At 46.6% G+C, this 25,727-nt stretch overlaps 1 protein-coding gene across 4 annotated transcripts in view; it reads right to left on the bottom strand.

Moving 5' to 3' along the window:
* The window catches only part of LOC139375319 (rho guanine nucleotide exchange factor TIAM2-like), a 134,472-nt gene that overhangs the window by 43,385 nt on the left and 65,360 nt on the right, over positions 1 to 25,727 (bottom strand). For all 4 annotated transcript variants that reach the window (XM_071116986.1, XM_071116984.1, XM_071116985.1 and 1 more), the window contains exons 2-9: positions 19,565 to 19,678; positions 17,984 to 19,153; positions 12,784 to 13,261; positions 11,916 to 12,088; positions 10,341 to 10,565; positions 6,865 to 7,050; positions 6,607 to 6,753; positions 2,548 to 2,601 (exon numbers count right to left, since the gene is read on the bottom strand). In XM_071116986.1, the coding sequence (XP_070973087.1) occupies positions 2,548 to 2,601; positions 6,607 to 6,753; positions 6,865 to 7,050; positions 10,341 to 10,565; positions 11,916 to 12,088; positions 12,784 to 13,261; positions 17,984 to 19,147 (2,427 nt within the window). In that variant the 5' untranslated portion in view covers positions 19,148 to 19,153; positions 19,565 to 19,678. The remainder of the gene's footprint in view (positions 1 to 2,547; positions 2,602 to 6,606; positions 6,754 to 6,864; positions 7,051 to 10,340; positions 10,566 to 11,915; positions 12,089 to 12,783; positions 13,262 to 17,983; positions 19,154 to 19,564; positions 19,679 to 25,727) is intronic.

The raw sequence follows: 25,727 nt of genomic DNA, 5'->3' as shown, positions 1-25,727 counted from the left end.
GACGTCGCCGAAGTCGAGGATCGGTAGGATAGTCAGTTTTACTAGGGTAAGTTTGGCGGCGTGAGTGAAGGAGGCTTTGTTGCGAAATAGAAAGCCGACTCTAGATTTGATTTGAGATTGGAGATGTTTGATATGAGTCTGGAAGGAGAGTTTACAGTCTAGCCAGACACCTAGGTACTTATAGATGTCCACATATTCTAGGTCGGAACCATCCAGGGTGGTGATGCTAGTCGGGCGTGCGGGTGCAGGCAGTGAATGGTTGAAGAGCATGCATTTGGTTTTTACTAGCGATAAGAGCAGTTTGAGGCCACGGAAGGAGTGTTGTATGGCATTGAAGCTCAGTGTCCAAGGAAGGGCCAGAAGTACGGGCAGGAAGAGGGGGCAAGGTGTGGACTACAGGACAACAGGTCTGACAGGACTTCTGGTTGAACATAGGTGGGATGGGGGCAGTGGTGGGGGGATGGGAGGTGGATCTCACAGGTGTGATATGGCCTGTCATGGTCCCTGGAGAGTCAAAGGTGTGTACAGGAACCCCATGATGACATTCCTATGGGATATAGGTGAGGGTTCACTGGCAGACACCGTCAGAGTCCTTTATATCCCCCCATCAACAAACTGAAACTCCCTGAACCAACCGCTGATATGCAGCATTACTGCCCATCTTATAACACGCAGACACCCACAGACGACCCCCACCCATCCACCCCTTCCTTCAGTGGATTAGGGAGTTAGATGACTGATTCATAGAAACATTGCTGAAACTAAGACCAAGAAAGATCCAACACGGGCAGAGAACAAACAGGAGACAGCAGTGTGTGTTGAGAGAGAACAGAAACAGAGGATGAAACGCATGGGGGCATAAATCAATACAGCTTCCTCTGACATAAAGGAGCCCAACTCCTGGACTCCAGGTAATACTTCATCCAACTCCAGGACAGAAAGAGGAATGAGAAATACATCATGACACTTTGACAACAACATTAAAGCTCGTCCTAAAGAAAAGATGTTGTTGTCCCTAGCCACATCAGCCACAGGCTATTCTGTTGCTGGGTGGAGCAGTTCATGGCTCCAACATTGGCCACATTCACCCTGGTCCCCTAATCTCAGACTCAGTCTCAATACAGAGCTTTGTGCCCAGGGAAATAGTGACGTGAGCCTACCGGATGGATATCCTGCCCTCTCTGTCTGTTCATTTTGACCCCTCATGTCAATCTTTATCTGTCCCATAGATCCCAACACATTCAGGACAAGTTGTTCTGCAGAGAGGAAGAGGAGAGCGGAAGAGCCACAGACACCAGAGGAACAATGCTATATGTGTGAGAAAATGCCAGTCTATTTGTAACTGCCTGACAACATGTTTGTAACCAGCTAATAGCTCCAATGTGTGATCCAAAGGGATTTAAAGTTACTGCTCAGATGGTGTGTATTTCTAGTATTCACTCCTCACTCCTCACATTCACCTCAGTGTTTTCCCCAAAAGGCTCAGACTTTTGTTTCCATCTCCATGGACCGGCACTCATGTCTCACTGGGCCATGGCCTCAGAGGACCTGCTCGGAGTTGGGGCCAAAGCCTGGACATCTGCACTTTTCAGCTGCCATTAAACTGTGAACATGGGTTAACCTTTGTATGGTTGACACCTTCTCACAAAGCAACTCTCTTGATGATGCAGAGGTTGTTGATTTTTCTCTTTACAAGGTGTCAATCTTTACTCCTCCCTGCTCCCGGTCACACTCCTGATGGAAACAATAACACTGGCGCTTCTAGATGGAAACTGAGCAAGACCGAGCTTTTCAACACTCTCTCTCAGCACTTTCCATTATGACCGGAGCCACTCACTACATCTCCAGAACCTGTCTTGTATTTTACCCCTGCTGCTCAGACGAGGGGTGGAATATTGAACACCAGGGGCTCTATTGGACACGGTGTCTAACTGTTACTAGTTGGTAACCAATTGGTTCTGGTAGGTTAAATAACTCATTGTGCACTTAGAAATAAAACATTAGAATTCCTTTATGATCTTGGCTTTGTACAGAATTGCTTATAGTGGGATCTATTGCCCTTTAGATACAATGGGGTGCAGATTTCTCTCTTTGTGATGTACAGATATGGCAGTACAGATAGACAGACACCTGCAGATTGGCATGAAAGGTATCTTACCTTTGATCCCGCTCTGGTCCTATGTACAGGACAGACCCCAGCCCAAAGTCTGCAGATTCAGACACAAGCTGCAGGCATGACCCTTAACCCCTGACCCCTGTACCTGGGAGATGTCATCCCACGGCTTGTCATCGTAATGCGTAACCATGAGGCTTGCTGAGACACATGATACTGTTGATCTATGTCTCAGCCATATGCGCTCACTTAGAAAATCTAGCCTGTAGACTCTCAGTCAATGAATTGTATGATTGTTTGACACTTGTTTGATATCTAATCTGAAGTAGAAATCAAAACTAAATAGATATGGTATTTGACATGTTTATATCCTTACTCCTAAAAGGTAATGGAATTAGATGAAACAGTCATATGAAAGTGTAACATGGACTGACCTCAGAACTAGTGGGTGGGAGACAGTAGGGTTGTCCTCCATCACTTTCAAAGATCTGCAACAGAGAGAAACATGATTCCTTGACTTGTTAAAATCCCTGTAGTCATCTATTAAACAGCGGTAACCCATAGCAGCAGACTTATTACACCAACTTTGTTATTATGTAGCTAATTAAAAAGTGTGCAGTGAGGGCCTGGTGCTTTGATACTATTTCCATGCGGGCTGGAACTGGGACTAGGACTGGAACTGGGGCTAGGACTAGGACTGGGGCTAGGACTAGGACTGGGTCTAGGACTGAGGCTAGGACTAGGGCTAGGGCTGGGACTGAGGCTAGGACTGGGGCTAGGACTGGGGCTAGGACTAGGACTGGGGCTAGGACTGCGGCTGGGACTAGGGCTGCAGCTGGGACTAGGGCTGGGGCTAAGGCTGGGACTAGGGCTGCAGCTGGGACTAGGACTGGGGCTACGGCTGCAGCTGGGACTAGGGCTAGGACTGGGGCTAGGGCTGCAGCTGGGACTAGGGCTAGGACTGGGGCTAGGGCTGCGGCTGGGACTAGGGCTGACACTACAGCTAGGACTAGGCCTAGGGCTTGGGCTGCAAGCTGGGACTAGGGCTGACCCTGCAGCTGGGACTAGGGCTGACCCTGCAGCTGGGACTAGGACTAGGACTAGGACTGGGGCTGGGACTAGGACTGGGGCTAGGACTGCAGCTGGGACTGGGGCTAGGACTGCAGCTGGGACTGGGGCTAGGGATGCGGCTGGGACTAGGCCTAGGACTGTGGCTGGGACTAGGACTGGGGCTAGGGCTGCAGCTGGGACTAGGACTGGGGCTAGGGCTGCAGCTGGGACTAGGGCTGAGGCTGCAGCTGGGACTAGGGCTGGGGCTAGGGCTGCAACTGGGACTAGGCCTAGGACTGGGGCTAGGGCTGTAGCTGGGACTAGGGCTGGGGCTGCAGCTGGGACTAGGACTGGGGCTGCAGCTGGGACTAGGCCTAGGACTGGGGCTGCAGCTGGGACTAGGCCTAGGACTGGGGCTAGGGCTGCAGCTGGGACTAGGACTGTGGCTGCAGCTGGGACTAGGCCTAGGACTGGGGCTAGGGCTGCAAGATGGGACTAGGGCTGACCCTGCAGCTGGGACTAGGGCTGGGACTAGGGCTAGGACTGGGGCAGCCTGTGACGCTCCAGAGGGAGGCAGTAATAAGTAGTGTAGAGATACAGAAACAGGACTACTGTGTGGCAGGAGTGTGAAAGAGAGAAGAGATGAGAGGACAGACAGCCTGCCAGGGTAGAGAGAAGAGATGAGAGGACAGACAGCCTGCCAGGGTAGAGAGAAGAGATGAGAGGACAGACAGCCTGCCAGGGTAGAGAGAAGGGCGGAGGATTCCTCCTCCAGATCTCCTCTCGCTAACTCTACCTCTTAATCTCTCTCTTCTTGATCCCTTACCTCTCTATCTCCCTTCCTCCCTCCCGATGTAAAGCATGTTGTAGCAGGCACGCAGGTAGGCATGTGATGAGTCCCTAAGCCCTCTAGGAAGGGTGACTCAGCAGGTTCAGAATGATGACACCACTGCTCTAATGTACTTTAACACAGCTAAACCCAACACTCTGCTTCGCTTCAGATGAGAAATGAACATGGCCTCTCCAGACAGATGGCAGTAGTAGTGATATACAGAGCATTGACCGCCGTCTATGGAGGTTATACATGCTGTATGAGGCACCGAGCAGGTCTTATTATAGTAGCTGTAAACACCGCTGCCTGACTGCCGCAAAGCCCACTAACTTTAGAACTCTTAAACTTCTCCCACAAATCCCTGGGCCCTCCGGCCTGCTGCAGCCACTGAACCCTGGCCAGGCAGCTCACAGGGTAACGCTACACACCCTTGTCTAACAGAGAGAGGCCTGTGTTGAGGGAGAGCTTTTGATTTTGGAATCACCAAGCAGGGAAAATAGGATTGGCGCTTAGTCAACTGAGATGAATCAATAAGAGGACTGTGGGACGTCGTGGGAGGAGAGCCGGTAGCTAATGTTTATAGAAGTAGAGAAAGAGAGTTGGAGGGAGAGAGCCAGGGTAAGAGGGAGAGAAAAAGGAATGAGGATGTAAGAGAGAAAGTAAAGGAGTGAGAGTTTGGCATTATGAGATCAGCCTGCTGTCTATTCTGAACAAAAATGGAAAAATGGAACATGGAACTATTTCAAAGATTTTATTGAGTTCCAGTTCATAGAAGGAAATCAGTCAATGGAAACTCATTAATTAGGCCCTAATCTATGGATTTCACATGACTGGGCAGGGGCGCAGCCATGGGTGCCAGGTCCAGCCAATCGGAATTTGTTTTTCCCCACAAAGGCTTTATTACAGACAGAGACCACCCCCCTTCAGATGATCCCGCAGGTGAAGAAGCCGGATGTGGAGGTCCTGGGCTGCCGTGGCTACAAGTGGTCTGCGGTTGTGAGACCTGATGGATGTACTGCCAAATTCTCTAAAACGACATTGGAGGTGGCTTATGGTAGAGAAATGAACATTCAATTCTCTGGCAACAGCTCTGTTGGACATTCCTGTCGTCAGCATGTCAATTGCAAGCTCCCTCAAAACTTGAGACATCTGTGGCATTGTGTTGTGTGACAAAACTGCACTTTAGAGTGACCTTTTATTGTCCCTAGTACAAGGTGCACCTGTGTAATGATCATACTGTTTAATCAGCTTCTTGATATCCCACACCTGTCAGGTGGATGGATTACCTTGGCAAATGAGAACTAACAGGGATGTAAACAAATTTGTGCACAAAATTTGAGAAAAATAAGCCTTTTTGTATGTAACATTTCTGGGATTTTTTATTTCAGTTCATGAATCATGAAACAACACTTTACATGTTGCGTTTATATTTTTGTTCAGTATAAATCCCTCTGTAATAAACACGTGTCATATTGACTCATTGGGAGGACAGAGAGCAATGATGTCACGCAACTTGAAGGCTTAACTCATCTCCAGGAAAGATGGGAAACTAAACACTAGACCGGCACTACTCCCCTCGAAGCAATATGCCACTCTTTTTAATAGGCACCAACATCATAGAAAAGGAACAGAAACATATCTCAACTGGAGAGCTTAGCTTTGCAGGGGAACCTGTGAATAACTGTGGGGCTGTTTAATATTTAGTGAACTTACACAAACCATCTGTTTGTCGCTGTAGGGCTGGGTACAGCAGGCTACAATTTACCACATATGGCTTTTAATAATTCATGGTACAGAACTGTTCCTGCTCGTCGTGCGCTGTGAGCCACCTCGGCCTTCTGCGCTGTGAAACCAAACTGGATCTCATTAGCTAGCCTGCTGGAGCTCCCAAACACCACAATCAACATCACACACACACAGAGCCCCGCGGAGGTGGAGGGGTGACGAGAGTACTGGGAGCAGGGAAGACTCGGTTTAGTCTGCATTAAGGACACCTGGCCTCCTGTTTGGAAGAGCACTACAGAGAATCAGAAGCTGGCAGTTATCAGCGTCTACATTATAGATGGGTGCTTAATGCTCCCTACAATCAACGTCAGTCCATCAGTCAAAACCAGTAAGAGACATGGCCGTAGAAACATTTATGAATCCTCAAAGTGAAGCCTCCAGCTCAGACGCAACGCAAAGCAGAATACTGTCTATATCAGAGAAAAAATTGTAGGGATGTTGTGACATTCACCTGTACTGAAGTAAGCACTGACATCTTAATCTAGTGTACTACACCATTATCCAAATGCATTGATTTTCCTAATAGACTAGATCCTGGGAAGTAGGTCTGTTCCATGCCTTAGAAGACTCTGCTGGGCAGTACCTTCAGGGCATAGGGGGTGGGGGCTGACAACATCAATAGATAATGAGCGTGTGGAGAAGAGTAATTACAACAACAAAAAATATGAGCTTATTACCTCTAAAAAATAAAATCATGTTTATGGGGTACAAATGCACACCAGGGCCCCATTTCAACATTCTGCATCAATTTCCTTGTAGGTATGTGTGTGTTCTCTGTATGGGCATTTAGTGTGTCCTGTGTGTGCAGTATGTCCAGGTACCATACCTGTCCTGCGGACGGTCTCTTGTCGCGGTCCCTCTTAGTGAGATTGTCCAGGCCTTTGAGGGAGGAGAAGAGGCCTTTCTTGTTGCGTGATCTCTGGCTCAGGGACACAGAGCGCCTCCTCAGAGTGGCCTCATCCCTGGAACAGACCTGACGATATAACAGACATAACACACCGTCAGGACTAGATCTACCTATGCAGTCACAACCTGATTCAACTTCAGTCTATATAGACACCCTCCATCCCAACCAGAGACTGACCAGTGCATGGAAGGAGGACACTGAGAAGATGCTCAGGCGTCCCAGGGCAGTCTTGGAGGGCCGGCTGGCTGCAGCCAACAGGCTCTTGGGGTTAGGTAGCTCGCCGCCCTGCAGGCTGGCAAGGTAACAGCGCATCCTGAACAGGTCCATGTTAAACTTCTCCAGGTTCTGCTCCCACTGCTGGATCTGAGGGAGGGTTGGAGAAATGAGGAGAAGAGAGGGGTGAAGGGAAGGGAAGAGAGGGGAGAGATGGAGGGAGGGAGGTCAGAGAGAACATTTAGGGTGCATTCCAACAAGCTGGGATTGCTTACAGATGTGGTGGTGGGAGTGGGGGGCAAAAACTGGTGCTGGTTGAGGGCAGTAAGGTTGATGATATAATGATGGAGGTTTGTAGTGTGTGTGTGCGTGTGTGTTTAATGCAGTGTATCTTATTTCACTGCAATAAAAGTCATGGGAATGGGTTGACGAGCACCAGACCACCGTATAACCCTCCCCCTAAAAACACACACAACACACTCACCAACACGGAGAATGAACACATGCATCCAGACCCTTTTAGCACCATGTACTGTGAAGTATGAGATGGTGCTTATTTGTAAGCTTGGGGGGGTTAACTTTAATGAGAGAACTGTGGAGTTTAACGACTCTATACAATTTACTTTTATAGTGCTAGTATGCAGAGAGTTCATTTACAATACAGACCAGTACGGAATCCACCCTCTCATTTACACTGATTCAGACTGATGGAATCCTTCATGGTAGGGAATGAATTGGACAGGGGACCAATCTGAGCCTAGAACTGTAAAGACCAACAATGATCCTGTTGCACAATGCTGTGTGTTCAGACAGAGCTAACACAAAAGGTTCAACCCAATAACATTAAGAACACTTAGCCCTTCTGGAGCCAATGTGAACCAGACATCTAGTGTATGTGTCATTAATATTTGGGGCGGCAGGGTAGCCTAGTGTTTAGAGTGTTAGACTAGTAATCGAAAGGTTGTTCGAATCCCCGAGCTGACAAGGTACAAATCTGTCGTTCTGCCCCTGAACAAGGCAGTTAACCTGCTGTTCCACAGCTGTCATTGAAAATAAGGATTTGTTCTTAACTGACTTGCCTAGTTAAATAAAATGTTAAATTAATATAGCGTCATCCATGGGTTAGAGTCTGAGCAGGGCTGTGTGGTCCTAAGTGTCATGCTTGGTAAATCCCCTGTCTCCCTACGGCTTCTCTAAGGCTATTACAGTGGGGTATTCTGGGGGACAGGAGAGGATCATTTTATTTGGAGAGCATTGTCAATTACAACTACAGCACCTGGTGTCACAGGAAGGCCAAGAAGATCATCAAGGACCTCAAGTTACCCGAAGCAACAGCCTGTTCACCCGCTACCATCTAGAGAGCAGAGACAGAGACAGAGACAATACAATCTCTGGGACCGAGAGACTGATAAACAGCTTCTATCTCCAGGCCATCAGACTGTTAAACAGCCCCCACTAGCCGACCTCCGCCCAGTACCATGCCCTGTTACTAGACGGGTACAACCCAGTACTCAACTCTGGCCTATGTACAGAGTCATTGAACACTGGTCACTTCAATAATGTTCACATACTGTTTTACCCACTTCATATGTATATACGGTATTCTAGTCAAGGCTCATCCTATATAACTACTGCTGTACACACCTTTTCTATTCATATACTGTCCATATTATTTATACATACACACCTTTTCTATTCATATACTGTCCATATTATTTATACATACACACCTTTTCTATTCATATACTGTCCATACACACCACCATACAGATATATATTTATATTCCGGACTCTGACATTGCTCGTTCTGACATTTCTGAATTTGTGTTTTTCTTTTTTGTATTTGTATTTGTGTGTATTGTTTAGTATCTATTTGGTATTACTGCACTGTTGGAGCTAGAAACATAAGCATTTTGCTGCGTCTGCAATAACATCTGAAAAATATGTGTACATGACCAATACAATTACGACTCCTCTTCACCCAGAGTAAAGGACAGGAAGGTCATGGTTTGATAGTTGATACGGTTTAATATTGGACACCGCATGGCCACAATTGGAAGCGCCACACACAAACCCATGTCAGATCGATCACATCTTATTTACATTCTGTCAGGCAATGTTAATCCATCATCATATCAAAGAAGCATGGCCATTATAAGATTGAGAATCAGAAAGAGGCTGGCATGGGTGTGTGTGTGTGTGTGTCGGTCTCTTTACCGCTGAAGGCATATTGTACCCATCTGGCCTTACAGCAATCCTATTTACTCCCATTTCAGTTCCATTAAGTGGCAGGAATGGGCCTCCTTTTACATACAGCCTCCTTTGACTTTCCCCCTCTCTCTCTTAATGATTGTACATGCCAACCTGATTATGACTTCACTATGGAGGGGAAAAGAGAGACTTCAAAAAGGCACAGATTTTGAGAAGGGGGAGGGTAAACATCAAAGTGCCCTCTCATAGCCCAATCACCTCCATCCTAAATCCATCATCAGCTGTCAGGGCCTAACCCCGCCCTCTCCCCTCTGACCCTATCATTGGCTCCAGACCTCTCTGTCTCGAGGTGCTGTGATAGCTAACAGAAAACAGACACCAAGTCAGTCTGAAAGACAGACACTGCCCTCCATGTCATTCCCATTGGTCATGACAGCCATGAGCCATTCATCTTTTTCACAGCTATGTTACCTCATTGATAAGAATATTATAAAAACATAGTAACATCCACCTTCAGACAAAGCAAAATCCTGGATGTTGAGCTTTCATTTCTTGCAGTCAAGGTAGATGTCTTTGCACTCACAACCTTCCCAACACAAACATCCAACCATCACAAACACCCCCCACAATGTTGCAAGTCCAAAATCACTATCTTCTAATTCAGAGTTGAAACGCTTTGACACAACCAGATCCACCTCCGAAGGATGAATTACTGCACTATAAATCTGATTTATACTCTTTAGTGGTTGGGACTGTTGAGGGGGCTGAAATGAGGGGTGGGCAAGCTAGCTTGGTGTTGAGTCTTTAGCCATCTCCATGGCTCACTACATTATATGTACAGGACAGTTTTAGCTGCGGGGAGAATCCGTGATTGGTCTGTTTTTCTCCTCAGGCAGGGTGTTAGAGGGGCTAACGTTGAGGTCATTATATAGAACAACATCTGGAATCCCAATCTGATCCAATGGGAAGCAGCAGCCTGCCGCTCCTCTCCTCTGAGTATATGTTTGGACAGCCATTAGCTACATTTAGGCTACTTCTCCCGCTTCCGAAAATAAGACATGGGGTTTTAGTCGCGTGGGTTGATTCACAGCTCATATTTTTAGAGCTGCTAGATTCCCAACAAACAAACACACTGAACAGAACAGACCATATCTGTCTGGGACACTAACCACTGCTTCACTGTGAGAACACACCACTATCAACAACCTCATCATCTACCTCATCCTCACCTGGTTCTCGATGGCCTTCCTGTTCTTGGGATCACTGACGATGGACAGCTGCAGCTCAGCCATCTTCTTCATCTTACCGTCCATGTCTACCTTCTGCAGCAGGCCTCTGATCTGGCTCCTCAGCAGACGCACCGTGTCCTCCTTCCCATGGCGCTTAGCGAACAGAGAGGCACTGGCAGAGTGGATGGCTGTCACCCAGTTCTCCAGGTCTGTCTGGTTGCTAGCCTGAACACACAGAGGTGAAGGTAGGATATTAGATGGATGTTTGAGGTAAGACCAGAAATGGTAAAACAAGATTATTACTGAAGGAGACTTCGTCCTCAATGGCTTATGTGATGGTATAAGCACTGCAAGACGCAGTGATGAAAGTGATGCCATGAACGACATGCTTCCGGGTTGGGCTTTATATCTGAATGATTGACAGTTAAAAGAGCAGAGCACTTTGTGCCCATATTGTGTTCCTATCTTCCGCATGGTATATTATCATCTTCATGCCAGATTTTCCCAATTTCCCCATCTATACGCCATTACGTCATTTCACAGTCAATACAGTCAATCTTGAAAGGATCATATAGCTTGACAAAAACGATTACATTATCAGAGGACATGGTATGAAATGTGATAGGAATACGAGGGAGAAGTGATTCATGTAGGACACATGAGGGAGAACACAGGCTTCTGTGGTGCTTCATTTTATCGACTTAATGGTTTCCTGACCTCTTTAGAGTTTCAAGTGATGTTAAATCCACTTGACCATTTTATTAGAACACCACAACTGGGACTTCATGCAATACCCTCAGAAAAGAGAAAACTAGTGATGCCAAGTCAGGCCTCTGCATCCAACAGTGAAAATAAGTTCAGCCATACAAACGGAAAAGCTCCAACTGGAGAGTTAAATTGCAGTCATTTACGAGCTAGAATCATTCAATTGATGTGCTAGATTATACAGTCTAAAAATACACAAGTGTGTGTGATTGTATGTGTGTGACTATATTTGGAAAACATCTCCGTCCACTACTATACAGTGCGAATATGCTGAACAGTGCGTTTGTTCCCTATTGTTCGACTGACACAGTCAGTGTAATCTAGCAGTAGACTACACCAATCTGCTTGGCTGCCCAAGCAGGAAGAGGCTATCAGACCAGGCTGCCACAGTAGCACGCTTTCCTTTCCAACTACAAAAAACATTCCCCACTAAGTAACAGCTTCTTCTCCTCATTTGTGTGTTGGATTGGCTGGAACACTAAGCATTTCAACAAGCAGAGCAGAGTAAATGGGGGAAATCAGAGCACGAACGCCATGATGTGCTCATGAAGCTAACGCTAAGCTAACAACATGCTAACGCCAAGCTAATGCCGCTCAGGCTCTAGGATGGAGGAACCACCAGCTGGACTGAACAATATAGTTGTAGTGTGACATTTATGAACACATGAAAATTTGCTGTCGCTATACAAACATATGGAATGTTTTTTCTGAAAAAATTGGTTCTACAGCATATCCACCCACTTGGGGATAAATACTGTGGACATCTACATTCTGTAGTTTTGATAGTGAGTTTGAAGAGGTAGACCTCACCTGGAAGAGGTAGACATCTCCGTAGGTGTTGCTGAGACAGAAGACGTTCTCCTTCTTGGGGTGCTCAGGAATGGCCTGGACGATACAGTCCTCTGCAAACAGGGCGTAGCGTGGAGACAGCTCCTGCTCTGGAGAACCCTTACCATAGGTCTCATAGAACAACAAGGTACAACCTGGAGGAAGAGGTTGGTCATGAGAGTGAGGAAGAACACAGCTCAGAGGAATGTCCTCATAATCTGTCATGTATTTGTCTCTGCTGTTCTTCAGTCATTTACAGTAAAGTGGAAGGCTGAAGGACACACACACTCTCATGCTCCTGGCCTGAGGTTGATCTATTTAGCCGGTAAATGCAGCAGTAAAATTCCCTGTAAGCTTGTAGGATAGCAAAGGATCAGTGTACGATAAATGCAATGAACAGGCTAAGTAAAGGAGATGGACTCTGCAAACGCCACACTGTAGTCTTCCAGAAAAACCATGTGAAGAGCTGCTGCCTCTCTTAAGTGATATGTCTGGTTTTACTTCAACTTTAAATGTGATTTAAAGTTAGAAACGGACCTTCCCCTCTGTCGCCCAGCGTAAACTACATTTCAGTTTATGTATTCAGCAAACAATGTAGTGATTATATCTACTGAACCTGAGGATGTAATGCCTCCAACGCTAAAATTCAAGTTACACTTTGACCTTTAGTTGCCCTATTAACCTCCTCACACCTTTAACTCGACCTTTCAATGTGACCAAACCTATTAAGCATCAAGCTCAACTTCATTTCAGTGAGGTATTGAAGGTCCAATTCAATGTGTATATTGACTGGACCTTAGATTACAATGTCACAAACCGTCTTTCTCTCTGACCACCCACCCCTACTCACCTTTCAGGGTGACCCAATACTGTTTCCACTTCCTGCGTGTGACCAGCTCCAGCTTCCTGTCCTTGTGCAGGGTGAGGAGGGGTTTGAAGGAGAGCCAGCCAGCCCTGCGTACCACCCCCTGCTCCTTTTCAAAGAGCATGTCCAGCTGCTCCAGAGAGCCGCCTGCAGACTCACTGCTGCTCTCCCCCCCTTCTGTCCCCGTAGACGGGTCTCTCCTCTCACCTCCTCCCCCTGCTCCTCCACTACTGCCCTGCCCCATCCCTGTCTCCAGCTCCTGCATGAAGTTCTCATAGATGTTCTGGTGGAGGGCGTCGCTGCTGTGGTGGAGGGCCCCTGCAGACTGGGCCCGGGAGGCCCCAACATTGCCAGGTCCGCCAGGGTACCACAGGCTGGATACCTGGGAGGGAGAGCTGGTGGCAGCTGTCAGACCGTCCACTCCACTGTCAAAGGCCTCTCTGCTGTCCTTATACCTAGGCTCCTGGAAGGGCACAGAGATGATAATAAGGTGAGGAGAGGGATGAAGTGAGAGTGTGAGGAGACCATAGGGAGAGAGGGTGGGGTGATGGGAGTTTGAGAGGAGACTGTAGAGAGAGGGTGGGGTGATGGGAGTTTGAGAGGAGACTGTAGAGAGAGGGTGGGGGGAGACTGGAGTGAGAGTAGGGATGAGGGGTGAGACTGTGGTGAAGTAGGGAGAGAGGGTGGGTGGGGTGAGAGTAGGGAGAGAAGGTGGGTGGGGTGAGAGTAGGGAGAGCGTAGAGAGAGGGTGGGGGGAGACTGTGGAGTGAGAGTAGGGATGGGGGGGTGAGACTGTGGTGAAGTAGGGAGAGAGGGTAGGGGGAGAGGGTAGGGGAAGACTTTGGGGTGAGGGTAGGATGAAGTGCGACTGAAGTTCTTGAGTCTGCGAGGACACCGTGGCTTCCTGATCTCAGTAGAAACACTACTTCATGTGATTGCGCTCTTTCAGGGGTAATGACATCCCACCTGCACTCCACTAGATTGAAACATCGATTCTCCCCTGGCAACTTGGTTGGGTAAACTTCAAACACAGTGTTCCAATGCCTTTCCAAAGCAACCCTTCCTCAGTCTCTTGCCGAGTCTACCCCCCTCCTCTCACTGTCTGCCAACCTCTCCTTTCCTTCCATGTCCATCAACCTCTCCCTTCCTTCCCTGTCCGTCAAACTCTCCCTTCCCTGTATGTCAGTCTTCAAAATCCTCCCCCAGTACCTCCCCATCTACCCTTTTTCCCCTTAGTATGCCATAGTCTCTGCTTTCCTTCCCAATCCCCTTCTCCCTCAGTCTCCCGCCGTCTCCCCCAGCTGTTTCTCATTAGAACGTGGGCTGGGCCTGAGTGTCTGGCTTGGAGGGCGCAGCGCAGCGAGAGCCCTGAAGCCCAGGTGGAGGGCAACGAGAGCTGGAATTAGTCCTGATTTGGGTCGACCCATTGAAAAGAGGCTGAGTGGCCAGACTTTGTGATACATGGTGAAATAGGGTTCATTGAGCCAATTGGAAGCTGGCGGTGATTAGGTGGCCATGGTGGAACTAGACCCAGCGGAGAACTCCAAACAGGGGCAGAACCAGGCCAGTGTGGACCCCTGAATCAGCTCTGTCCGGGGCACCACAGAGTCACCAGAGTGCAGAGAGACCCAATGAATGTGTCAGCATGAAGCTATGACAACTCTGAATGTCTATACAGAGCTCAGTTGGAAACATCACGCTCCAACATTTGCCCACAAAGAAGTTTGAGTCAGAACACTGAAAGAGACCATTTATCTAAACAAATATCACTCTGCTCATTAGTATTCTGTTCTGAAGCCTGGGATTGCCCAATGCCTACAGATACAAACATTTGATGTGTGTTAGAGTTGAACGGAGAATAGGGATGAGATTGCTACTGATTGGAGCTTGTTGGGGTGTTTCTCATGGACCTTTGAAGCTTTGCTGGGAACCTGAACAACTTCAATCACAGTCCCTCAATAGCCCCTGTCCTTCTCACTGAAAAGGTCAAGTTCAATACTGCATGGACGTTGTATCCTAGGTCGCTCCCCAAACCTAACACATTGCAAGAGATTATCAGGGTTTAAGATAGTGTCGTGTCTTTGGCATCATTAAACTGAAGACTTATTTGTAGTTTATTACGTGATCAACTAGGATGTTGGGGCACCAAGGAAAATATTCAGATTACAAAGTTATACATTTCCTAATATAACTGTCAAATACTGTTTTAATATCTGATCAATTAGTCTTCTCATTAATTAATTATTCTTTACCTCATGTTAGTCTCATTCCAAACGTCGTAAAGGGTTGGTTATCTGCACGAACCCAGTCTTCACTATGAGTCATCCATACATCAATTGTCTTAAATCATTTATTTACTAACTAAATAAGCACAGAAATGCACAAACAAACAGTAGATATAGTTACAAGGAAATGATAGTGAATGTGCCCTAGTGGGCTAAACCGGCATGGCGGCTTGGTGGTAATGGGGAAGTGGGGGTCGACCTAGATAAAAGACACTAGAAAGTTGATAATTATAGCAATTGAAATGCTAATCCTTTGCACATGAACGCTCACTCATTCGGGAACAATTGCAATCAATATATATATTTACGCTCAGTGTGTCGTCTTGATCTCTGTTGGAAAGTTTGTTTTTGTTGGAGAGTTTGTCCGCCCTCTCTCTCTCTCTCTCTCTGCCGTGGTTAGAATAGATAGTTCAGAGTAACATTCAGCAATGTTGTTATAGAGTATATGTTTCGGTGGTTGTCGATCTTCGCATTCGATGATACCGAATTCCCAGCTGCAAACTAGTAATTAGTATCAAAGATTTGTTCTTATTCTGTCGGTTAGATAGTCTAAGAGTTTAACCGCGTGGTATGGTTAAGAATTCAGCAAGATAAATGCATGGTCTCTACTCAAACCTTAGCCCTCTGTGATGAGGTACTGGTCATGATAAATTCCCAAGGTGGGGGTTATATTCGGGAGAGCAGAAAGGGGCTGTCCCACGACGCCAGATCAATGTCTGTGCTCATGAGGCGGGCCTCTGATTTAGTTAAACTCCAAAGGGAATTAGAGTTTCCTTCATTAAACAGTCTAAAATCACATTACATCATTTCACAAATAGTTTAATCTTTACTCATTCATCCCATACAACAATTAGATGCAAGTCCCACAACCGAGACTCTTGTATAAACAGGGTTATGGTAATGTGGCTGTATTGTCTCTCATGAGTTTCACAAAATTGTACCAAACGGACCAGTTCGTAGCTGGCTACTTCACCAACCTTTTATACATTCTCCAGAACATGAATATTGTTCAGTTCTCAAGTTCTGTGAGGTGGAAGGAGTTCCCTTGTTCTCTCTATGAAAACTCACTCTCTCTCTATACTGTCTGGCCATGAGGAAGAATCTCCTCCAGGAATTTATGACCTGCCTAACAGCAGACTGGGTGTGGGAGAGAGAGAGAGAGAGGGGGGGGGGGGTGCTCGCTGTACCCAAAAAGGGCAACGTCATGACAATAGGAACTCATTTAGAGTGCAAGCTCTGGCCCCAAGAGAAGTTAACCCTCTTGTGCCAACGCCGGTTACACCCAGATATTTTACTTAGACCCTAATGCCCTAATGAACGAGTACATATCCATAGAGTACACACTAGTGGATTGGGTCTCTGGAGAGGAGGACAGAGTGTTGAGTAGAAACCCAGAGCAGCGCCACCAAATCATAATCACCATGACAACCACATCATTAAGAGTGGGGTGGGGTTTCGAAATCTTCAGCTGGGAATTAGTTTCAGTAACAGAGATTTCATAGGCTTACAGCAATTATCTTGGAATGGTTTGAAAAGCATTTTAAAGTTTACAAGAGAATTAGGGCATAATGTATGATTTAAAGCCTCAAAGTCACGGAGGGCCACGTTTCAAGCAGTTTTTAAGCTAATTTGGGAATATCTAACATACATTTTTAGGAATTAACTACTTAGCATTTGTTGCAGAAAATATGACTATGGTGATTACATTTATGGGGCTTAAATGCTCTAACTATTACAGACCCATAACACACAAACACACTCTATCCAATGATTTGCATACAAGTCCTGGTTCTTCTAATACTGTACAAAACAGTCTGGTGTCATTTTACAGGTCTGGTTCTACTGCAAAACAATACATAATACAGACCTGCTGTCTACTGGTAGATAACATCCATTTTCAACCACTCACACAATATCTCAGTGAAATGCACAGACGAGCTTATACACAAGAGAAAAAAAAACACTGTTTCAATCTCCACTGTGTAACAACAATCATCTAGACCCAAACTGGAGGATATCGTCTGATCATAACAATGCACTCAACAGCAAATGATATACAATGGAGCTATGCTTCCAACACAGGGCATTCTACATATTCCATTCATTGACATGATTTAGCTAAAAACACTAAACTGACATGACCTCTTGTACCCACCCAGACGTAGTCATGGAATCTGCAGACCCCTTGTCTTTTCATCCTTCCTCCCCTTCCCTCGGTTTCATGCCTTATTCTCCAGTAGACGACTGCCTCTCTAGTCCCTACACAATGCACCATCCGCTTCCCAAATTTCATTCCGCGGTACCCTGTAGTTCCCTGTACTCAGACAGCTGGTATTGTGGTACTCGGGATCGGGGACAACGTTGTGTTCCTGGTGAGACCACAATGCCCAGTAACAGTCCCCCAGCTAAGTACCTGTCAGAGAGTTGCTTCCTCTGCTGCCTCCCCTCCCTCACTAACATGGTTGGAACACTAGTCTGTGCCAAGCACTGGGAGACTCCAGAGTCATCATATTCTCCTGTGGAGCCAAGGAACTGCAGACAATAACATCTCAAAACAGGGAAATTCCTAAGGAGATTAGAGACACCTGATGCAGCACCTCTATTACAGATTGACGACTAGAAATATGCTATGGCTACAGACCTAACTGCAAACACGCTGTAGGCCTACTGGTTGTACATACCAAGCCATGAAGGTAGGGTGTGTACAGATCTATGACCTGTGAAGTACAACATCCGTTTAGAACCTGAGCGGAAGCATTTCCTTGCCACTGGCTCAGTTTGCTCATTGTTTAGTACTTTTTGACAAATGTTTCTGTAACAAAATATAACAAAATTCATAGATTGTAGATCAGGGTCCCAGTGCTCAAACACAGACAGCCCCAGATGACAGCCCCACTCACCTGTGTCTTCCTCTTCTTCCTGCTGAGACTTCCAGTCCAGTCGCTGAGGCGTCTCATGCGGCTCCTGACGGAGCCAGTGCCCTTCTTCAGGGTGGAAACCTCTCCATTAGGCTGGGCCTTACGGCAGGGCAGGGTGTAGGATGAGTACTGCAGGGCCTCTGGACACTGCTCCTCAGCAGGCATGTCCAGGGCCGAAACAAAGGAGGCCTGGTGCTGGATATGATGGGAGTGAAGAGGGGATTCCCTGTACTGGGCCGACAGGTCCTTAGCTGTGGGGAAGGTGGCAGCCATACTGGGGTCCCTGTAGAGATCTGAGATGGACACAGGAGGAGACTGCTGGCCAAAGGAATCCAACTGGTCAGACCTATGGTTTCCCATAGACCTATTGGAGGAACAGGACTGGTCCTGGTCGCAGAGCTCCACGCTGGGCCCCCAGGGCGAGTCGTACCAAGAGCCCTCTGAGCTCAGCGAGCTGCCCTTGCTAGTCCTGGCGGTGGAGGTTGAGGCTGGCTGCGGAGCACCATGGTGGGCCTCAGGCCTGCTGCTGCCAGGCAGACTAGAGGTGGACTCCAGGGTGGGGGAGAACTTGAGCAGCTGCACTGGCCCAGATGCCTCATCTAGCAGCAGACCACTGTTAGTGTTGGTGAACTCCACCCTCAGACTACCATCCTTCTTGATGACCACCCTGGGACTGCTTTGCTCCTCAAGCCCCTCATCTCCCTCTCCTCGCATCCTCTCTGGGGTCCTGTGTCCGTTCAGAGCATAGTCGTTCAGATCCCCTGATGCTCTACTGTACAGGCTTCCCCTGCCCTCATATGGGCAGCATCTATTCTCAGCTGGGAGGTGTGAGCGGCCTCTTGGTGGGGAGCCATGCCAGAGATGGCAGTTTGGACTGCCCTTCACCCCCTTGGTGACGTAATCATAGTGTCTGGAGATGTACGGCTCTCCTCTCCTCTGCAGGGGGGAGAGGCAGCCTCGACCAACAGCCCTGGCCCTGGCCTTGTACCCAGAGCCCCCCGGCCCACCTTTCCACCATGTATGGGGGGATAGAACCTCTTCTTTGTTTGAGCGGAACTTTAGTGAGTAGGGCTTTTGTTTCCCTGGGAAGATTAAGCTGGTGCCCTTGGACCCCTGAATGCTGTACTGGCTCTCAGAGTTTCCCATTGCGATCTGGAAGACAAAAGAGACTCAGGATGAAAAAGTCAAATAATTGCAAAGACATCCTTTTCTTCTCATTTCACTCCAGGAAAGGTACCAAGGCGGCGGTATCACCAGTGTGACCAACAAGCTTTAAGGCTTCATGGCTGTTATGTGTGATGGAAATGAATCAAAGAACGTGGTTTGAGGCATGTAGTGGCTTGGTTTGACATTGGTTTGTCAACTGTAATATGTTACTGAAGGCAGCTATGGCGCACTTGCTGCTATGGCGCACTTCATTTCATAAATCGGCATAGTTGACAATACTACATTAGCGTTAGCCTAACATTTTCCACTCCCTGCACCACTTAAACGTGCTGACACTTGCCAACAATCACTACCACTTATAAAAGCACTGTTAATAATCGCTGATAGGAGACTCACCTGTGTGTTCTAAAGTCTCAGTCTCGTCTCAGAGTTCCTTCAGTGGGCATGGTGGTCCTGGATTCCTCTGCTCTCAGGCGACCCTCTCTCCTCCTGCTGAACAGCCAGGACCATCTGAGGGACACACAAAGGAAAGTGGTTGGGTTAGGTAGCGTTTGGGTTATCACTATGGAAACACAGCTCTGTTAACTGCCTGTGACAACCCCCAATGTTTGATAACAGGTGTTGCAATTAGGGCTGAATCATAATCTGGTGTTCAGTAGAGCTTTGGTATTTTAGTGGTTAAGAAGAGGACACCCAGCCAATGATCAGAGTACTGGGTGTCCTTATTTCCATTAAGGTTTCTGAGGAACAGATTCACTGTCCACAATGTCTGTTTAAAAGAGGAACCCCACCACATGGCTACTGTAGCTCATCCGAAGAGAGGACATTCTTGGTATACTAAAATTGATTTACAACTACAAGCTTTCCCTGTCAAAGGCATATACCGTACAGAAATACAGTGCTTCCATGTGTTAGGCTCAAACCTGCACCATGTTTCCATCACAGTGATCCTGAAGGAGTCAGCCCAGGTCGGTCTCTGCTGTGCCACTCTGTCTCCATGACTACTGTAGAAACTCACTCCTCTCCTCTGACTCAAAATCCCTTTTATATTCCTCTCCAACCTAAACATTACTCACATTTTTCCTACTCTGCAGAACTCACTGACATCTTCTTTGATCGGTTGGGAAAGTTTTTGAAAGCCTGCTACAGTTTGCCCCGCTGTTTATTTTTAAACACGGAAATTCCAGCCTTTTCTTTGCTTCCCACTGGCACATTTGTCCAGGGGCAGATTCCAAATAACAGAAACTGCTGGAGAGCGTTCTTACTGTAGCTGTGGGCTCAGCGGAAGAAGGAGCACGACCCTTGCAGTATAAACCTTCCATATGCATGTAGCTCACGCTCCAGGAAAGCCATCCTCTACTGGTGCAGCAGCAGCACACATACAGCATGTGAGAGGCCAGGCCATAGTGTAAATACCCTGGGGATTAACTGATCTGTGGCATTACTGCTGTTTACCTCTCCTTCTTACTGCACCTTGACTTTTAAGACCTTCGAGAATGACTAGATGTTCTGTACTGCAGCATATAGGCTGAGGGTAATAAGGAATCCACAGCTCCGGCTTGAGAGTAAAGGAGATCTGTAGCATAAGTGTGATGTCAGTCACACAAACGTGTTTTGTTTGGTACTTGTGACCTTCCCAATGTGGTCAGAGGGACAAACAGCACCATGTTAAAAGGTTATGAAGCCTTGGTTGTGAGAATTTATTCTATCAAGCTTCTACGAAATGGGTCAGGCACAAGGCAAACAGTTTAGCCAAGTTTGTTTTTAGTCCTGACCTATTACAAACTGCTGCTAGCCTTCACCAGCTATAGCTGTTCCCACATCGTGTAGAACCACGACACAGATCATGAACTTGACATAGGTCATACAGTGATAAAATTAAAGCATCTATTCTCTATAGATAAAGATGTTGGATCTTCATTTGATCATTCTTTTGTTGATGAGAATTTGCAAACGTGTAGTGTATTGAAGGATTAAAAAGGCTTCTAAAGTTTTTAATTTCAACAAAACACATTTGTAGATTTGATTACCTCTAACGTAAAATGTATCAATCCCCACAAAAAAATATCCATTAATTATAATCCAGAAATATTGACAGAAAGTGTTTAGAGTTGCCAAGTCAAAGACCTCTAGCTCTGACAGATACAGTTAGAGGGGCTGCCAAGTCAAAGACCTCTAGTTCTGACAGATACAGTTAGAGGGGCTGCCAAGTCAAATACCTCTAGTTCTGACAGATACACTTAGAAGGGCTGCCAAGTCAAAGACCTCTAGCTCTGACAGATACAGTTAGAGGGGCTGCCAAGTCAAAGACCTCTCTCTCTGACAGATACAGTTAGAGGGGCTGCCAAGTCAAAGACCTCTCTCTGACAGATACAGTTAAAAGGGCTGCCAAGTCAAAGACCTCTATCTCTGACAGATACAGTTAGAAGGGCTGCCAAGTCAAAGACCTCTATGTCTGACAGATACAGTTAGAAGGGCTGCCAAGTCAAAGACCTCTATGTCTGACAGATACAGTTAGAGGGGCTGCCAAGTCAAAGACCTCTCTCTCTGACCGATACAGTTAGAGGGGCTGCCAAGTCAAAGACCTCTAGCTCTGACAGATACAGTTAGAAGGGCTGCCAAGTCAAAGACCTCTATCTCTGACAGATACAGTTAGAGGGGCTGCCAAATCAAAGACCTCTATCTCTGACAGATACAGTTAGAAGGGCTGCCAAGTCAAAGACCTCTCTCTCTGACAGATACAGTTAGAGGGGCTGCCAAGTCAAAGACCTCTAGTTCTGAGAGATTCAGTTAGAAAGGCTGCCAAGTCAAAGACCTCTAGTTCTGACAGATACAGTTAGAGGGGCTGCCAAGTCAAAGACCTCTATCTCTGACAGATACAGTTAGAGGGGCTGCCAAGTCAAAGACCTCTCTCTCTGACAGATACAGTTAGAAGGGCTGCCAAGTCAAAGACCTCTAGTTTTGACAGATACAGTTAGAGGAGCTGCCAAGTCAAAGACCTCTAGTTCTGACAGATACAGTTAGAAGGGTTGCTAAGTTGAAGCCCTTTGGCAGCTAAAGTTCCCAGGGCTGCCAAGTTAAAGCCAGAGGCCACGTGTCCAAGATTAAGAGGTCATGAGTGCCTGGTCTACTGCAGTTGGCCCCTCCACCAGGCTAATAGTCCTCGGCCAGGTTTACCATCCATCTGCCGTAGTCTCCGCATCAAATCAAATCTAATGTATTTATAAAGCCCTTCTCCTTACATCAGCTGATATCTCAAAGTGCTGTACAGAAACCCAGCCTAAAACCCCAAACTGCAAGCAATGCAGATGTAGAAGCACAGTGGCTAGGAAAAACTCCCTAGAAAGGCATCTACCCCCTCCCAACCTTCTGACTCTCTGATTAGCTTTGACAATGATTAGCCCCTCGAAGCTAAAGAGTTTGAAGCAGGGGAATTGCTCCCTATCGTTCAAAATGAATAAGTTGAAACCAAACAAAGCTCTTTAGGAGAAAATAGACAAAATCATCTGGTGTGCTCCAGGAGTCACAATGGCTGCTTCCAGTTCCTTTCACTGCTAGTTCTGACACAGAGCCAACTTCTGACTGAGCTTTTCAAACTTGCAGCCTTCCTTTGCCTGAATAAAAGCAAAGGCACAAGCACACTCACATTCTCGTAGACGTCAGCCTTGTTCTGTGGGCTGAACCGGAGCTATATAACAGTTTTGGGGGAGGGGACCACGTCTTCCTTGACAACAACACTGGACCCTGCCTGCAGCCCTGTGCCTCTCAATAGCCTCTACGCTATAGGCCATCTGTTCAGGAGCAAAGAGAGCTTGCCCTCCCCTATTCTCCGCTAGCACCCTGTGACCTGGTATTCCCCTGCTAATGCCCCTGGATGACTCCTACATCCTCTCTCTGTTTAGTCTGACATCGTGTCTCAGGGATGGAGCCTTGGGCAATGTCAGTGAGGACACACTTCCACAGGGTATAAACACTGGGGGGTGTAATAGTGGGGTGTCTATATCATGAGCAAACTGCATGTCCTTGTGACACACACACACAGCATATTAGACAGTACACACTTCACACAGGGTTGCATATTGAGCCATGTTGAGGCTGTCTGTGAAAAACACTTGTCCTTGAAGGTAAACTTGAGGATCAAAGCCTCAAACCCCTTGACACAGCAGTGTGAAACATGGGGCTGGGTTGGGCCATCCCTGGAGGATGCATCCCCAGCCTCAGCACTACAATTCCATGCTAGTGCACTTTTTTACCCGGTAAACTACAGAACCCTGGAGATCAGGAACCACTAGCTGTGCATTTCTGGGCTAGCCATAAGTGGACATTGAACCTTGTCGTAGAAGAAAAACCACACCATGAAATGAAGCATTCGTCTGCATAGCCCTTTCAGATCAATTCATCAAACACAGAAAGACATCTTGGTTTTGGCTTTAATCTGACATTAAGTAAACTAGAACAATAAACAGGTAAAACTATTGTCTCATTAATCATTTAGAAGGTTTCAGGTCTCAAACGTCATTGTTCCCTCAGACCCATAACGTCATCTAGTAGTATCATTCATTATCCAGTTCTCCCTGATGTTACCTTCCTTCTGTCAAATCAGTACCCAGAGGACTCCTCCCTTATCACTTATCACCTTCCTGTGGCACAGAGCCTCAGCCTAATACCTAGCTGACTCTTAAAGGAGCAGTACGGTATAATCTAGCCACAGCTGCTAGAAGCAGTAGAACACTGTCTGAGAGTGAGACCCACTTTCATAAGACAAGTCCCCACGGACTGACAACAACAGGAGGTAAACAAAAGTCAATAGACTGTTGTTGTAAGACCGAGAGATGTTTTTGCCTGATCTCTGTCATACAGTCTGGATATTACAGAGGATCCTGTGGTCATTCAGTTATGAGGAGGAAATAACAGGCCATGGATCATAGAGTGAAGGCATACAGTATATTACAGTATGGTAGATTATACTGTAGTGCCAAAGCCACTTATCATCAAACGGCATGTTAGTGTTCTTTGGCATTTTTCATTATAAAGGCCTTCAACGGGCTCTGAACCAAGAATGACATGGCGCCCTATGAGCAATTTACTGAGATATGTGTTAGCCATTTCAGAATCAGACAAATGCCAACAGAGTCAAAACATTTCTTAATAACATTCTAAACAATGGAGCACTGATTATACTAAATGTACTGTTTCCATTTTTACCATAGGATCTAAATAATGGGCTACGATACACACCAAAAACACCACATTGAATGTAAAGAATCCATCGTAGTAAACCGCTGCAATAATCAGTCCATCGGACTCTGCTGTGCCTGAATATAATGCTAACAGTGAAACATACAGTGAGCTGACAGCGAGATCCCCTGTGGGAGAAAAGGGTCACCTTTTCACAAAATCAATCTGGCTGGGCTGGCTACCATACAGAACTAGTTAAACGCTACAGCAGGGAACATGCCTGTGATTACTGCTAGAACCAACATCCCTAAACAATAGATGCAAAGTTCAAGTCCGCTTGTACACAAAGAAAGCACCAAACACACAGACTTGTCTAAACCTGAACAACTGGATAGAAGACAACCATAGTAAAGGTTTTTCTGCGTTATCTTAAATCCTGGAAACAGAGGAAACAAAGGGAAGGATGAAATAGAGACAAAAACCTCCCTTACCTCCGTCCAAAGCTTTCATCTAAAAGCTCTTTGAAGAGCAAGCAAGGAGAATCTAGAGCTCTCTGATCTTAAAGTGGATTCAACCAAGTCAGCCTGCCGGTCTTAAAGTGACACAGTCACACACACACACTGACTGACTCACACATTGACTGACTCACACACTGACTGAGGCACGAGGAAACTCCCTCTCCCTGGCTTCTAGGCACAGCGAATTGTAATCCTTCAGGGTAACGCGGGGCAACGGAGAGTGGTGAGGAGAGGAAAAAGTGAAAGTGCTCAAGCCAGCCTCACTCACTCACTCTCCAGGTGGAAGTTAGGACCAGATATGTTTTATGTAGTATAGGAACGACTACACCCTCAGTGTTGTTTTTGCTGCTTTTCCATTGGACAGACAGATGTTTATTTCACTTTTGTGTATTATCTATTTCACTTTGTTTTGGCAATGTAAACACATGCTTCCCATGCCAATAAAGACCCTTCAATTTGATTTGATAGAGTGAGAGAGTAAAGTAGAGAGAGAAAGCTAGAACGACTAAGGGCTGGATTGAGAGAGAGACAAGAGAGCCAGAAGGCCAGATCTGTATCCACTTTAAAAAGCTAATTAAGGTGAATGAGAAAAGGCACAGAGACACAAGTCCACATGCATTCCCTGGAATGAACGTCTCTGAAACACAGACATAATGTTATGCATTCCCTGGAATGAACGTCTCTGAAACACAGACCAAATGTTATTCATTCCCTGGAATGAACGTCTCTGAAACACAGACCAAATGTTATTCATTCCCTGGAATGAACGTCTCTGAAACACAGACCAAATGTTATGCATTCCCTGGAATGAACGTCTCTGAAACACAGACCAAATGTTATGCATTCCCTGGAATTAACGTCTC

Source organism: Oncorhynchus clarkii, chromosome 19 (genome assembly GCF_045791955.1).
Source record: "Oncorhynchus clarkii lewisi isolate Uvic-CL-2024 chromosome 19, UVic_Ocla_1.0, whole genome shotgun sequence".
NCBI classification, from domain to species: Eukaryota; Metazoa; Chordata; class Actinopteri; order Salmoniformes; family Salmonidae; genus Oncorhynchus; species Oncorhynchus clarkii.
Note: the sequence above shows the minus strand (reverse complement) of the source record. Positions and strands in the feature narration are given on the sequence as shown.